We start from the raw sequence: 14,024 nt of genomic DNA on the forward strand, positions 1-14,024 counted from the left end.
CTTTAATGGATCTCTAACAGTAGTTAGACTGAAGAAAATTTACCTCTGGTTTTCTCAGAAGATAGAAGTTATAATTAGGGTTGGAATAATTAATTTTCATATGACAGGTTTCAGAGTAACAGCCGTGTTAGTCTGTATTCGCAAAAAGAAAAGGAGTACTTGTGGCACCTTAGAGACTAACCAATTTATTAGAGCATAAGCTTTCGTGAGCTACAGCTCACTTCCTCAGATGCATATCATGGAAACTGCAGCAGGCTTTATATATACACAGAGAATATGAAACAATACCTATTCCCACCCCACTGTCCTGCTGGTAATAGCTTATCTAAAGTGATCATCAGGTGGGAATAGGTATTGTTTCATATTCTCTGTGTATATATAAAGCCTGCTGCAGTTTCCACGATATGCATCTGAGGAAGTGAGCTCACGAAAGCTTATGCTCTAATAAATTGGTTAGTCTCTAAGGTGCCACAAGTACTCCTTTTAATTTTCATATGTAAATGTCAATTTCACTGTACACATTCAAAGCAGCAAAAAAAAATTTCCATTCATAATCAAAATTTACAAATAAACACTATGAAAAGTACTGCTTTGTATGTTTGGACATGTTGAGAATGTGTTTTAATGGCTAAAGCTTTAATTTTTTTAATCTCAACATCTAGTTATTACTGTAATTTCCCCACAACTATTACAATTCAATTGAAAAAAATTGAAAATGCTTAAAAACAAACATTGATATCCAACAAAATTATAAAAGTAATCAAATTCTCCCGAGCCTAATTATTGCAGATCCCCCCCATCACTTACCTTCATACTTAGGGATGCTGGGTTTTTCCCCCCTGCATTTTCACTTTTACTGAAAACAGGCACTGACAATTGTGGCAAGAGAGAGCTACTGTCCTTTTCTGGCAAATAGTAATTACTCTGAGTTACAATTCTACTGTATAAAAAGTGATTACTTCTAGTGAATTATGGTTTAAGGGCAGTGTCCAATCACAAATATTTCAGTAAGTTTATCTGTCCTATATTTCTTGCTCTCCACGAAGAGATCTTTTGATTGGCACTCCCTCTTTTGTTTCAGAGTAACAGCCGTGTTAGTCTGTATTCGCAAAAAGAAAAGGAGTACTTGTGGCACCTTAGAGACTAACCAATTTATTAGAGCATAAGCTTTCGTGAGCTACAGCTGAGGAAGTGAGCTGTAGCTCACGAAAGCTTATGCTCTAATAAATTGGTTAGTCTCTAAGGTGCCACAAGTATTCCTTTCCTCTTTTGTTTGAGGCTGAAAGCAAATATGTAAATGTATACAGGATACAAATGCGAGTCAGTTAACTAAATATTTAAAACCTCTGCAATTATTAGTTTATTAGTATCATCCAGGATCCAGGTGTTCAGTATTTCTCCTGAAGTTATACATAAACAAATGCAAATCGAAATAAGAATCTGAAAGTCAAAATTGTATAACAAAACAATACTCCATCACAAAAGCGTGTAAAATTACAATGCTATTTTTAAACACTGGCACTTGAGAACCATAATTTTAATAACCACAAAATTGCCAAATTGTCCCCCAAACTGGTAAGCAGGTACATGTGAAAATAGTTACAGTTGCCAGCACTTGAAGTTTTACTGAATATGCAAAAAACAAACAACAACAAAAAAAAAAAAACAGCTTTGGTTTTGGAAGAGAATTATATTTGATCAAATTAGACATTGTTGGTATATATCATAGTTAAACATTTCACTTTTTAAATGCAAAAATTTAATAAAATGTACTTTTCCATACAACTATATTTAACTTATAAATGGGCAAACGTGAAGAGTGCGGTATAAAACCTAACGGGAAAAATACATCTTATCTCATTTTAGTTTGAGACAATATACAACTTTGTTTAAAGGGCTAAAACTAGAATTTTAAGATTAAAAATATGAATTTACAGAGATTTAACAAATAATGGTACCATTTATAGAAAATGTTGGAAAGTAAAATCCTTTCTTGTGGGCTATTTACTACCAGGAGAGTTTCATGGTATAAAGTCCACAGCCATCACTATGTTGTGACAAAAAAATCAATATGGTACTTTTATAATTTTTACCTTCATACATTTTAGGGGCATGTTTATCTCTTAAGTGTTCAGAGATTTACAAATTCAACTTCCATTACATAGTAATGGAGTCACATGTAAATTCCTCACACACCATGATGAGAGTATACCCTTCCTACTAGGACAGCATTTTCGAGGTTTTTTCTGAAGTATTCCATGCTGTAAAACTAAATTCTATACTTCTCAACTCTCCAAGTCTGGTAAACTTACGCAACTCAATGTTACATTTCACAAAATCCGAGCAAATATCAGTTGGTTGAGATTTGTTTGTTTGTTTCCAGTTACGGAAGAAAGTTCTGTTTTATCATATGCCTGTATATTTCTTTGCCTACCCTATCATGATTATGAAGGGTATGCAGATCAAAGCTTTGTTTATCAGCTGGTTACATGAAAAGATGAAAACTGTAATAATCACGTGATCCCAAATGGGCATACAATAAAGCAAAGATGAGTTCCCCTCAAAAAAGAAAAATTATGATTTTTCAAGGGCACCTATTAAAAGGACAACAATACTAATAAAAAAAATTGTATTTACTCAGAAGCATTCAGAATGTCAACAAAAACAGCTGCAACTTTTTTTTTGCAATTACAGAGTGGTATTCAGTTAACAGAACAACAATTATTTTTATGATGCATCAGAGACAACTGAAGATGAAAAATGAACTACATCCCCATATATAACTAATTTGTGCTGTGCACCAACAAGAACCTGCTTTAAAACTTCCATGCCAATTTACAACCCCCACACTGTACCAGGCAAGTTTAGTGGCCATTGAAATACCACTAAGGACAGGGCTATCTAAAGACACGTTCGGTAGTGTGTTAACTATACAAAAAAAGAGACACTGTACAGTTTAAAAACAAATCTTACACAGCCTTACATTTCAATTTTTTTTTCTTTAAAAGGAGTGAGTTGTGTACAGGGGGTTTAAATGCTTTATAGACAAGAAATTGCTCTAGAAGAGACTTATTCATCATCATCGTCATCCTCCTCGTCATCCTCCTCATCATCATCCTCCTCCTCGTCATCCTCATCATCATCATCCTCCTCCTCCTCCTCCTTCTTTTTCTTGCTCTTCTCAGCCTTGGCAACCACCTTTTTTCCTACATCAGGCTTTCCTTTAGCCCGGTATGCAGCAATATCCTTGACAAGAGAAGTGGGAAAAGGATCTCTTTAAGAGATTTAACCAGAATTCTTGCTAAAACTTTCAAACAACATTTAGGACTTTTGCTGATATGCTGTAACCACTGAGGTATCTCATCTTCACACACACAAAAAAAAAATTCACACAAAATCCTTATCTAGGACATACAACCATAATTAGCCATCCACAACACATCAAAATGACATGGTCTAATATGTGCAATGTTATGCCTCAGTGAAATGCAATTACATGGCATTCTGCTTAACTGAAGTTTAAATCAACAAAAAAGGTACAAGAACTTTCAAGAGTAGACAGGGCCACTTTCTGCATGCAGTAAATGTATTCTATAGGCTTACACTACATAAAACTCAAATTCATACTTTTTCAAAACTTCATATAAATCATAAAATGAAGCTAGATGATTGCCAATAAAGATCAAGTCATAAAAATCAGTTTAACCCCTGGCTTTATAAAAGAAAAAGAAAGAATATAATTTATCCTAGTATGTATTAAACTTATGACTGGGCAATGCCTTTAGGCAGATGGCCTAAATATTGAAAATGTTCCTCCCATGCAGTATTCTTTAAACTGCTCTCTTTGCAGTTCTTTCAGTATCTCTTAAAATTCGTAATTTATTTCAGAAGAAGTGGCATTCACTAACTAATATCAATGGTCTTTAAATGAAATATTTACCAATTCTAGATTTTCAGACCTCCAACATTAGTTTGCTCTAGAAGGAAACTTTACATACATCAAATCCCAAGCACATGTGCAAGTTTAGTTGACAAATTTGGGTGATATCAGTAAAAGGAGAAACAGCTGCAAGTAAAGGTTAGTGGCTTCAGATTTTTCCCCCTGTAATATTTAAAATAACCCTAAACTAAAATGCATCAGTCACTTTATAATTTAAACTACTGGGGAAAGTTTACTTGTAGCTCTGAATTTACTCTTTGTTTAAATCATACCAATATGTAAATTTATATGTGAATAATTAATTTACTAAAGACCAAATCATGCCTTGTGTTGCACACAAAGGGCTAACACAGGAAGTTTTCTAACCCACAGTGTATCTGCAGGGCATGATTCCTACCTAGTGCTAGAGGCCCCCAACGTGCAGTTACTTACCCATTTCTGTGCCACCATCCCTTAACTGATTTTGTTTGCCAGCAAGGAGACACTATTGAGCAGCATACATGCTAAAGCGTGCAATACGTTGCAGCCAGGGGTGCGTACTATTCCTTTATAAAGGAGAATTGGTACATATCCCATCATACATTCCTCTCTCCCTTAGCTATCTTGCCCTGGGATGGGAATATGGAAATCCAAATGCCATTGCCACTGCTCTATATCCCCAATACTCAAATAGAGTTCCTAACACTGAAGTAGGATTTAGCCTTAATGATACAAAAAAATAAGTTAATAGGTTGACAAGGGTTTCCTAAGATGCATGAACAACTATGTTATCTGTCTGAAGGCAAATCAAAGTGGGGGTAATAGAATACATGTCTAATACAAACATCTAGTCCTCTAATATTTAACTCTTTAGGTATAAACTAAAAACTGTTCTTTAAGATAATTAATATGAACATATGCTATGACTATTTCTTCAACAGTATGTGGCAAATGCCAATAAGGAAAAATGTTTTCTTTAAATTTGCATTACTTAATAGCGCAAACTGGTTGCAGAAATCAGCTGCTGCCATGAACCATTACTTTTAATATTCAAAACAGATACAGGGATATGTACTAAAATATCAAAAGATAAGATTTGAAGTATGATGAATGAAAGTGTCATAATCCTCACAAGGACATGCTATTAGAGGTATTCTCTAAGGTAATTTGACATTTTCATAATTATACTTGTGACGTACAATGTAAGAGTACTCTAGAGGAATTTTCTTTTTAAAAACCAAGCCAATCACCCAGTCCTTTGATATACACAACTGTCATTCATTTATGCACAAGGAGATGTTACGTTATTTTGCCATAAGAAGAAGAGGGATGATCACTTACAATTATTTAATCATTCAAATTTGAATTGGAACAGGGAAGAACCTTTTGCTCACGCTGAATGCCATTATTTACCTTTTCATACTTCTCCTTCAGTTTAGCAGCCTTCTTTTCATAGGGCTGTTTATCATCTGCAGCGGTGTTATTCCACATCTCTCCTAGTTTCTTTGCAACATCTCCAATGGACAGACCAGGATGTTCTCCTTTGATTTTCGGACGAAATTCAGCGCAGAATAAGAAAAAAGCTGAACTGAAAAGAATAATTGTAATTTTAAGTATAAAGGTTAAACTATTGTACTAGACATAGCAAGTTTTGAGACCTTCACTACATGATGCAGTGTGCTTTAACATAGTATTACTAAGGAACATTTAGTGTGCACCAGCAGTCTGCACATTAATTGGTCTGTGTAACACATTAGTGCACTTTAGAAATTACATTCCCATGTTGTGCATAATCCCACCAAGTTTCTCTGATTTTAACAGTTGTGAGAACATGGACTGTGCGAACTGCTTCACAGGAAATATTAAAATAATCTCATGATTACTGTAGAAGGATTTCCAGATGTCAGTACCAGCCACTCTTTCTTAGTTTATTTTTTAGTGTTTGCTCCATTTTAAAAATAGAAAGATTTAGCACCATACAAGGTTGGTATCATAATAATTTCACATTTATCTTTCGGTGGTACGGCCTATTTTAAGGACAAAGGCTCAATTCTGCAAACTGTTTCATGCATGCAGTTCCCTGCGCCAGTACAGAGCCCCAGTGACTTCAAAGGGACTCTGTGCAGACACAAGGTTCTGCATTTGCCAGAATGGTTCCAGGATTGGGGCCTAATATTCTACCACAATTTTAATCTAAAGTTATTTCATCTGGCTGCTAGCAACATTCTATTAATAAAAACAGTCAAAATTGATCATAACAGTGTTGGGTTTATTTTTAACAGATAAATTTATTCCAACAATTTTATGTCAAGTTCCAAGTAAACGATAATTGAAATGGATAAGATTTATAGATCCTAAAGCCAGAAGGGGATCGTTATGATCATCTAGTCTGACATCCTGTACATCACAGGCGTAGAACTTCTCCAAAATAATTCCTAGAGCATATTTTTTAGAAAAACATCCAATTTTGGTTTAAAAAAATGGTCAGTGATAAAGAATCCACCACAATCCTTGGCAAATTGTTGCAATGGTTCTTTACACTCTTAAAAATTTACATCTTATTTCCAGTCTGATATGATCTTTTTTATATAACTAAATCCCACTGATTTTTAAATGTGGTTACCGGCAGCACTACATTTTGAAGTTGTGTACTCTTCTATACTTCAAATCCCCTAACTCTGATTTTTAAAAGATCATTTTATGGATACATTTCAATGCAATGCTCCTATACAAGACACACTAACTGGAAATCTACTTACGGAGGCCTCTTCGGTGCATTAGGATCCTTGAACTTCTTTTTTGTTTCCCCTTTGGGTGGTATATAATTTTTCATTTCTCTTTCATAACGAACCTTGTCAGCCTTTGCCATATCTTCAAACTTTCCTTTTTCCTTAACAGACATAGTCTATAAAACAATAAATAGGGAGTGAGTGCATGATTCAAAAGTGCATCCGATCCCATTCCGAACTGTAGCGGGAGTAACATTAAAGGCAGGAAATGCATTCACACGTATCTGAACAATGTAAGTAAATATAATCAAGACTGAAATGATATTAATTTAAGGTAATCTATGCTGCAATACTGTAAATTAGTACTGTTTTTTGGTTTATCTTACCTTCCACCGTTCTGAACATTTTTTTGAGAACTCTGAAAAGTTCACTGAAGCATCTGGGTGCTTCTTCTTGTGCTCCTCCCGGCAAGTTTGCACAAAGAAGGCATATGAAGACATTTTACCTCTTGGCTTCTTAGGATCACCTTTGCCCATTTTTGCTGATTTTCTGTAACACAAAAGAAAAACAAACTTTTAAAACTACTTTTGGCCCCCACACAATATCATATGAATTTGGGAAGAATGAGTATGTTGACTAAGATCTGCAAAAGCAGCTTTCTGAACTTTTATGAGAGGACCTCTCAGACTATATACAAGCTACAGCTCTCTCCTGGAAAACTATATATTACTTGCAAAAAAGACTGCTATTACAGAGCGTTTTTTAGTTCACCTGGTCAATACAAATAACCTGGTCTTCAAGATATTTGGCTATTATTAAAAAAAAAAACTTCCTGTTATATTTAAAGAGTCATCAGCAATCAAGAGTGTCTGTTGCTAGTCCATTTGCAGGCAAGTATTGACATTAGTCTCAAGGGAAGTTGCTCCCCTCCTGGATTGGTAGAGCACAGCAGCCACATGTCATCTAATTATGGGATAGAAAGGCTTAAACACGAATTATTGTGGGGCAGGGGGAAATATTACAATACTCTATCTGGATCAGCCTGTTGGGTTCTTAAGTATTTACTCTTAAGTTTTTTTCACTTTCAAAATGCTTTACAAATATCAGTTTGCATGAAAAAAGTACAGAAATAAAGTAAGCCAAGTTACTTTCCACTTTAATTATACTGCAAAATCTATTCTCCCTACAATGTGCAGCTAGAAATAGTGGAATTAAATACAGCACTGAAACATGTTATGTTCCAACCAATGGCTTTAAAAGCATGACACTTATATATGACATAAATAAAAGTGTGCTCATTGAGCAGACATCCCCGTATCTTTTAAAGGGTACAGGGGATGGAAAAATATCTTCTCAGCACATTCACACACAAGGTAGATAATTTCTCCATAAGTCTGGGGAAAAAAAAAAAACATCTCCAGTCCACTGCGGCATAAACTTTGCTCTTCCAGAGAGGAGTGAAACAAGTGGGTGGTGTGTGCATGTATTGCCACAGAAGCAGCGTTTCCGATCGGTTTGGCGTATGGACAAACAGATTTCTGCTCTGTGACTAAACACATCCGGTTTGAAGTTTCCATTGAGTAAACAAGACTGCAGAACCAGGAGCTATTCCTGCCAGCAATGGAGATGCTTCCAGAGCAACCCTTTCACTCAAGGATAGTTTAGTGACATGGGTGGGATGGGGGGTTCACTTGTTCCTTTTCATAGAAAGGAAGTGTGAGGAAAATAAATAAAAAATGAAACAGAGGAATTCATATTCCACAGCACATTTTATTAATACTGTAAATGTCTTTTCACCTTAGACACCCCAATTAAAACCCTGCAACTATCATATTAACTTGCATTTAAAAGCAATCTTCCTGCCATCTTGAACATTAGGGGGTGGAGGAAAACTTAAGTTCTCTTAAAAAGTGATTTTCTTAAAATGCTGCAAAAGGGGGCAAAAAAATCAGAGAAAGGACACAGTAGATGGTGTATGTGTTTGCATCAAAAATCTTCCAGATTTATGCATTCTGGAAAGACATGCAGCAATAACTTCAGAGGAGGAGATTCATTTATTTTCTTAAAACTGAAGGCACAGTTGTGGCTCACTTGTGTAACCAATCCCCACGCAGAAGAATTAAATGCACTTTTTTTTTTAATTGTGTTGTTGTGCGCCGCTCTTACTGGTGGGGGAGGAAGAGGAAGGGGAAAAAAAAGCCTGCGTCTACTAATCATGTCTTCGCAGCTGTAAAGCGTACAGAGGTGACTGCAGGATCTAGACTAAACCCACGGCTGGCGCTGCCACGAGCTCTCAGGCTAAGCCAACCTCACTGCAAAGCCTGCGCGCCTCTGTCGTGCCTAACGGGGAGCGTGTGTCTGATCAGTCTCTAGGCAGAGCTGTGGCGGGTCCCGCTCCTGGGCGAGGGTTTGCAGTGGCGCAGGCTACTCCTCGGGAAGGGCAGCAGCAGCAGCGCTATTCCTCCCATTTTCTGCGAACAGCCTGACAATGAGAGAAAGTCGCCCTGAAATGTGCGCTGGGGCAGCCCGGGTGCGGCGCGGCGGCCGCGCTTTAAGGAGGGCCCCCGGCTCCCAGTCTACCTACGGCAGCGGCGCGGGTCCCCGCTGCTCTCGCCAGATCAGAGCGCGGCTGCCTCCCGGAATGGCCGCTGCTCGCCGCCGCGCAGAGAACATGGCTCCTTCCTGCCTCCCTTTGTGTGCGCGCCCGGCGCACGCTCAGCCATGACAGCGGTGGGGGAGGGGGGAGTGGGGGGGCCGCGCGCTCCCAAGCGCGGCCCGAGCCCCCGGCGAGCTGGCCGGGTCCGGCCGCAGCCCCAAAGGGGGCCCGGCATACGGCGGCCGGCCGCTAGCCCCGGTTGGGAAACCCCCTGCGCGGCCCTGGCTGAGGGAGAAAAGGCGGCTGGAAAAGTTCCGCCGAACTGCGCCCCCGCCCTCCCGCCCTCCGCACGGCGCTCGTCAGCCATGTTCCAGCGAGCGCAGCTCCGGCTCGCCCGCCGCCGACACGGCCCCGCGCCCCGGCCGCAGCCCCGCTGCGGAGCGCCCGGCCCCCGGCCTTGCGGCGACAGTTGCCGCAGGGCGCCAGGAGCACGCGGCGCCGCCCGCGTCCTCCCCCACCCCTCGCAAGACCGAGCCCGACGGGGAGATTTTCCCTTCTGTTTCCATCCCCTTCCCGCTTCACGAACTCGCCCGCTTCCCCCCGGCCGGCTCCCGCCCCGCCCGCCGGCGCCGCCGCCCGCCAACAGCCTGCCTCAGATGCAGCCTAATTCGCCTTTGTGTGGCTGGGGCAGAGCGAGCGCTGCGCTAGCCCCGCAGCCGCCGGAGCGCGCAGCCCGCCCGACCCGGGATACTCACCGCCTCGCTCGCTCGCAGACTCACTCGCTCGCTCACTCAGCAGCGAGCCACAGGCGCTGAGACACTTGCCCGGCTGCTCGCGCTGGCCCCCAATGCTGCCTGGTCTCGCTGTAGCCCAATGCACCGCAATGGCTGAGAGCGGGATCGATACGCAGCCTCCTCACGCTCTCAGCGCTGGTAACATTACTCTCAACACAGCCTCGCTCCTATTGGCGGCCGCCAAGCCAGCGGCCAACCTGATTGGTGGAGCCCCTTCCATTGTCCTGACCAGAGGGCGCCGCGGATTGGCCGCGGAGCGGGATACGTCACTGAGGTTTGAAAGGGCGCGCAAATATAAAAGTGAGTGGAGGGGTGGCTGGCTGAGGCGGGATGTACAGCTCGGAGAGACTTAGTGCAATGCTGCTGTGCATGAGGAGAGCAGCTCATAGGCAACCACGCACTCCCAGCCTTGCCGAAGGGCGCCTCGCTCCCCCGACCGTACAGCCACTTCTGTCTCCCTAAAGCGTACCTGGAGGCCTACTTTGAGAACCCTTTCCCCACACACCCTACCCCCAGGCTCCCACTGCTACGAGGGAAGGGGACAGCAGGCCATTGTGTTACAGCAGTGGCAAATACTGACCCTTAGTAAATGGTTCATGTTGCTGAGACAGATGCTCCCAGAGCATCCTAATACAACCACCACATATTTCTATGGTGCCTTCTATCTAAGATATCAGCACACTCTACACACTATGAATTATTTTATGATAAATAACACCATTTTACAAATGAGGAAAGTGAGGCACAGATACATTAGATATCAAGCCATGGCAGGTCTCTAGGAATCAAATCCAGGTCTCCTGCCCCCCCACACATCTTATTTAAACCTCTAGGTCACACTTCCCCATACAGTAATGTCTATAGAGTAGTCCAATCTAAACACATGATATGCCATGTATGTTTTTACCTATATGGATTACTTTATCTGACATAGCTACGTTTCAGGCACAAAGCATGATCTATTCTACAACTTAAAAGTCAAGAGTAGGAGGCAGTAGATCTGGGTTCTATTTACAGCTTTGCAACAGACTTCCTGAAGGCTGGTCCACACTGGGAATTTACATCAGCATATCTACGTCTCTCAAGAGTGTGAAAAATCCAGCCCCCTGAGAGATGTAGCTATCCCGACCTAGCCCCCAGTGTGGACAATATTAGGTTGACAGAAGAATTCCATTGTAAGTCTCTTGCTGTAATAAAGCTGTTTTTTGAACCAAGATCTACTGCTCTACCTAACTACTGCCTCTCAAGGAGATGGCTTGCTATGCCAAAAGGAGAAACCTTGCCTTTGGCATGGGCAGCAACTACACTGAAGCACAACAACAGTGCATAGGCAGCAATGCAGGTGTCCTGCTCTACCGTTTTAAGTGTAGACATACCCTTAGTGACTTTGGACCAAAATCCTTAGTCCAATATTTTCAAAGAACTGTCCACTGATTTTGGGTGCCTCGGATGACTTCAGTTAGACTTGTGGGTGCTCCATATTTCTAAAAATTAGGCCCTATACATCAATTTGGGTGCGCAGAAGCTGAGGCATCCAAAATTAATAAACACTTGAAAATCTAGGCCTTAACTTTTCTAGGCTTGAATCACTCTGGTTTCCCTGCAATTTGTGTAGTCATTTACACCAATGCAAAGTGGGTGTAAAAGGCTACCAAATCAAAATAATAACCTTTAGCATCTACTTTGCATAGGTGTAGGTGACTATACCAGGTTCAAGTTAATGATAAGTAAGATAGAAAAAACAACTCCCTTCCTCATAGGGATGTTAGAAGTTTTTTTTATCATTTGTAAAACACTGAGATCCGGGAATAGAAAGCTACACAAGTGTACAAAGAAAAATTTGTTCTTACCTGATAATTTATTTTCTCTAATAACAGGGCTAGCAGTCCTTGGTATCTGGTGATCCATACAGTCTTCAGAGTTTCGAAGCAGTCTAAAAGATGGAAGGAGGACAAATCTCTAAGTAGCTCCATTCCAAGAACATATGGCCCTAGGAACACTTCCAAAGCTCTACACTTAGAAAAAGTGAACATCTAAGCATGACAACTAACTAGATATTCAAAGTTAACTATTTACATGTGATAACTCCTGCACAAGAATAATATGAAGTGAAGAAGATAGGCGAAATACCAGTGACCAACTAGGTAAAGTACTGTACTAGGCACTCTGCAGCATAAGTTGTAAACTTATAAAGACGAATTATTTTCCAAAGAATAGAATTTTATTCAGTAACAAAACCAGTGAAAAGAAGAATCTGAGCAATTCAAAAGCAAATACATTAAAAACTTAATAAAATTAATGGAACAGAACTTAACAAGGGAAAAAACATTCACATCAACTTTATCTACATGTATAGCAACCATGGCTTTCCCAGGTCAGTGTATGTTAAGCTGTGGTTATCCTTAGTGTCCTGAGAGGTGGAGTGGCAGGTGTAGGGATGCAGCCACTGATACAATGTGTAATGTGGAGGTGGGGTGCAAGGAGGTGCTAAAATGGAGTTTTCCGTGGACAACAAAAGGAGATGACCCTGTACGTCCACAAGAGACTGCAGCATTGGTGTTTGCTGCCAGAAAAGGCCCATTATGTCCTGGTGCATTGCCCTCTCCTTTTCCTACTGAGCTCCTGAACCTTCCACCTATCCACATTTTCCTCCCTCAGGCTGTCTGCATTATTCATCCTCCAGGCCCTTTGCTCATAGTCTGAAACAGCAGAAGATCTCACTGAACAGGTCTTCCCAAGTCCTCTTTTTTCTCCTCCTTACCTGGCTCAGGTGTTCCACACATGTAGAGGGGGAACCCCTCAAGGCTGCAGTGGCAGCAGCTGCAAATAAAACACACAGATGTACGATTGTCAGTACAGTCACAATGTAAAGTGAAAATTAAGATTCAGAACTCCCTTCTCTTGCTCCCCTAAAGTTTTAAACAAGACAGGCTTATTGGCTCTTCTGCTTCAGTGTGCTTATGCACAGCACCACTCTCAGCACCAGCCATAATGAGTATGGCCTGCCAAGGATGAAGGAAATAAGGAGGGAATTGCTCAATTGCATGAAACAGTGAGTACAGGGCACTGGCACTGAATACTGGCACCATTTTCCACAGGCAGTGGTGATTTTAGCTGATATCTCACTCCTGAGGGTAACAAAGCCACCGAGAGCACAGCTGGTGCTGGTATGCCAAAGCCACTTGGGCTCATATGCTAGCCTGTGTACTGCAATGGTACCTGCCCAAGTTATCACCAATCAGCATGGGAAAATATCCTATCACTGAGGAAGAAATAGAGCCGCCATCCCTAGTAACTTTCTGGAGAGGACTACAGAGTACCTCCATAAAAGTTTCATTGAGATCTCTCGGGAGGATTCAAGGGACATCACTGTGTACATAAACAAACTGCGCCCCATGGCCCTCCCATTGCCTAACTCTGCAGGGGAATGAAAAGCAGATAACAACAGTTCCTCCTGCTACCTCTTCTAGGCCGAGTAAATTAATGAAAAGTTGATAGCTGTGTCCTGTTAAGTGGGGACACCATCAGTACATCACTATAATGGGAAATAAATTTACACACTTACCCGGGGTTCCTTTCCCTGCATTGGTCTTGCCTGTGCTCAACAACAGGGACTGAATGGACTGTGGTAGAGTCTCAAATAGGTCCTGGCTCACGGAGTAGCTGGACCCCCAGTCACATGTCCCCCATCCCCTTCTTCTTCGTCCACCTCCTCTTTATCCTCACTGTTCGTGCCAGGGGCCTGTGACTCAGGTTCCGCAGAGGTATCCATGGTGGTGTGTGGAGGGGCAAGGTGGGATCTCCGCCAATTATGGTATACAGCTTGTTGTAAAAACAGCAGGGCTGCAGCTTGGCACCAGATCGACTGTTGATCTCTCTGGCCTTCTGACATGCCTGATGCAGTTCCTTTGCTTTTATGTGGCACTTCTGCTGGTCCCTGTTGTACCCGTTCTCCTCCATCCCCCATGCAATCTGCTCAGAGATTT

At 41.4% G+C, this 14,024-nt stretch overlaps 1 protein-coding gene across 1 annotated transcript; it reads right to left on the reverse strand.

Moving 5' to 3' along the window:
• Positions 1-1,336: 1,336 nt before the first annotated feature.
• On the reverse strand, positions 1,337-10,186 carry HMGB1 (high mobility group box 1). Its single transcript, XM_073341107.1, has 5 exons — positions 10,000-10,186; positions 7,035-7,197; positions 6,679-6,824; positions 5,333-5,507; positions 1,337-3,246 (listed from the first exon to the last, which is right to left on the reverse strand). Exons 2-5 carry the CDS (start codon positions 7,182-7,184, stop codon positions 3,070-3,072), a joined length of 648 nt encoding a protein of 215 aa, XP_073197208.1. The 5' UTR covers positions 7,185-7,197; positions 10,000-10,186; the 3' UTR covers positions 1,337-3,069.
• Between the last annotated feature and the right edge of the window lie 3,838 nt (positions 10,187-14,024).

Source organism: Lepidochelys kempii, chromosome 1 (assembly GCF_965140265.1).
Source record: "Lepidochelys kempii isolate rLepKem1 chromosome 1, rLepKem1.hap2, whole genome shotgun sequence".
NCBI lineage: Eukaryota > Metazoa > Chordata > Testudines > Cheloniidae > Lepidochelys > Lepidochelys kempii.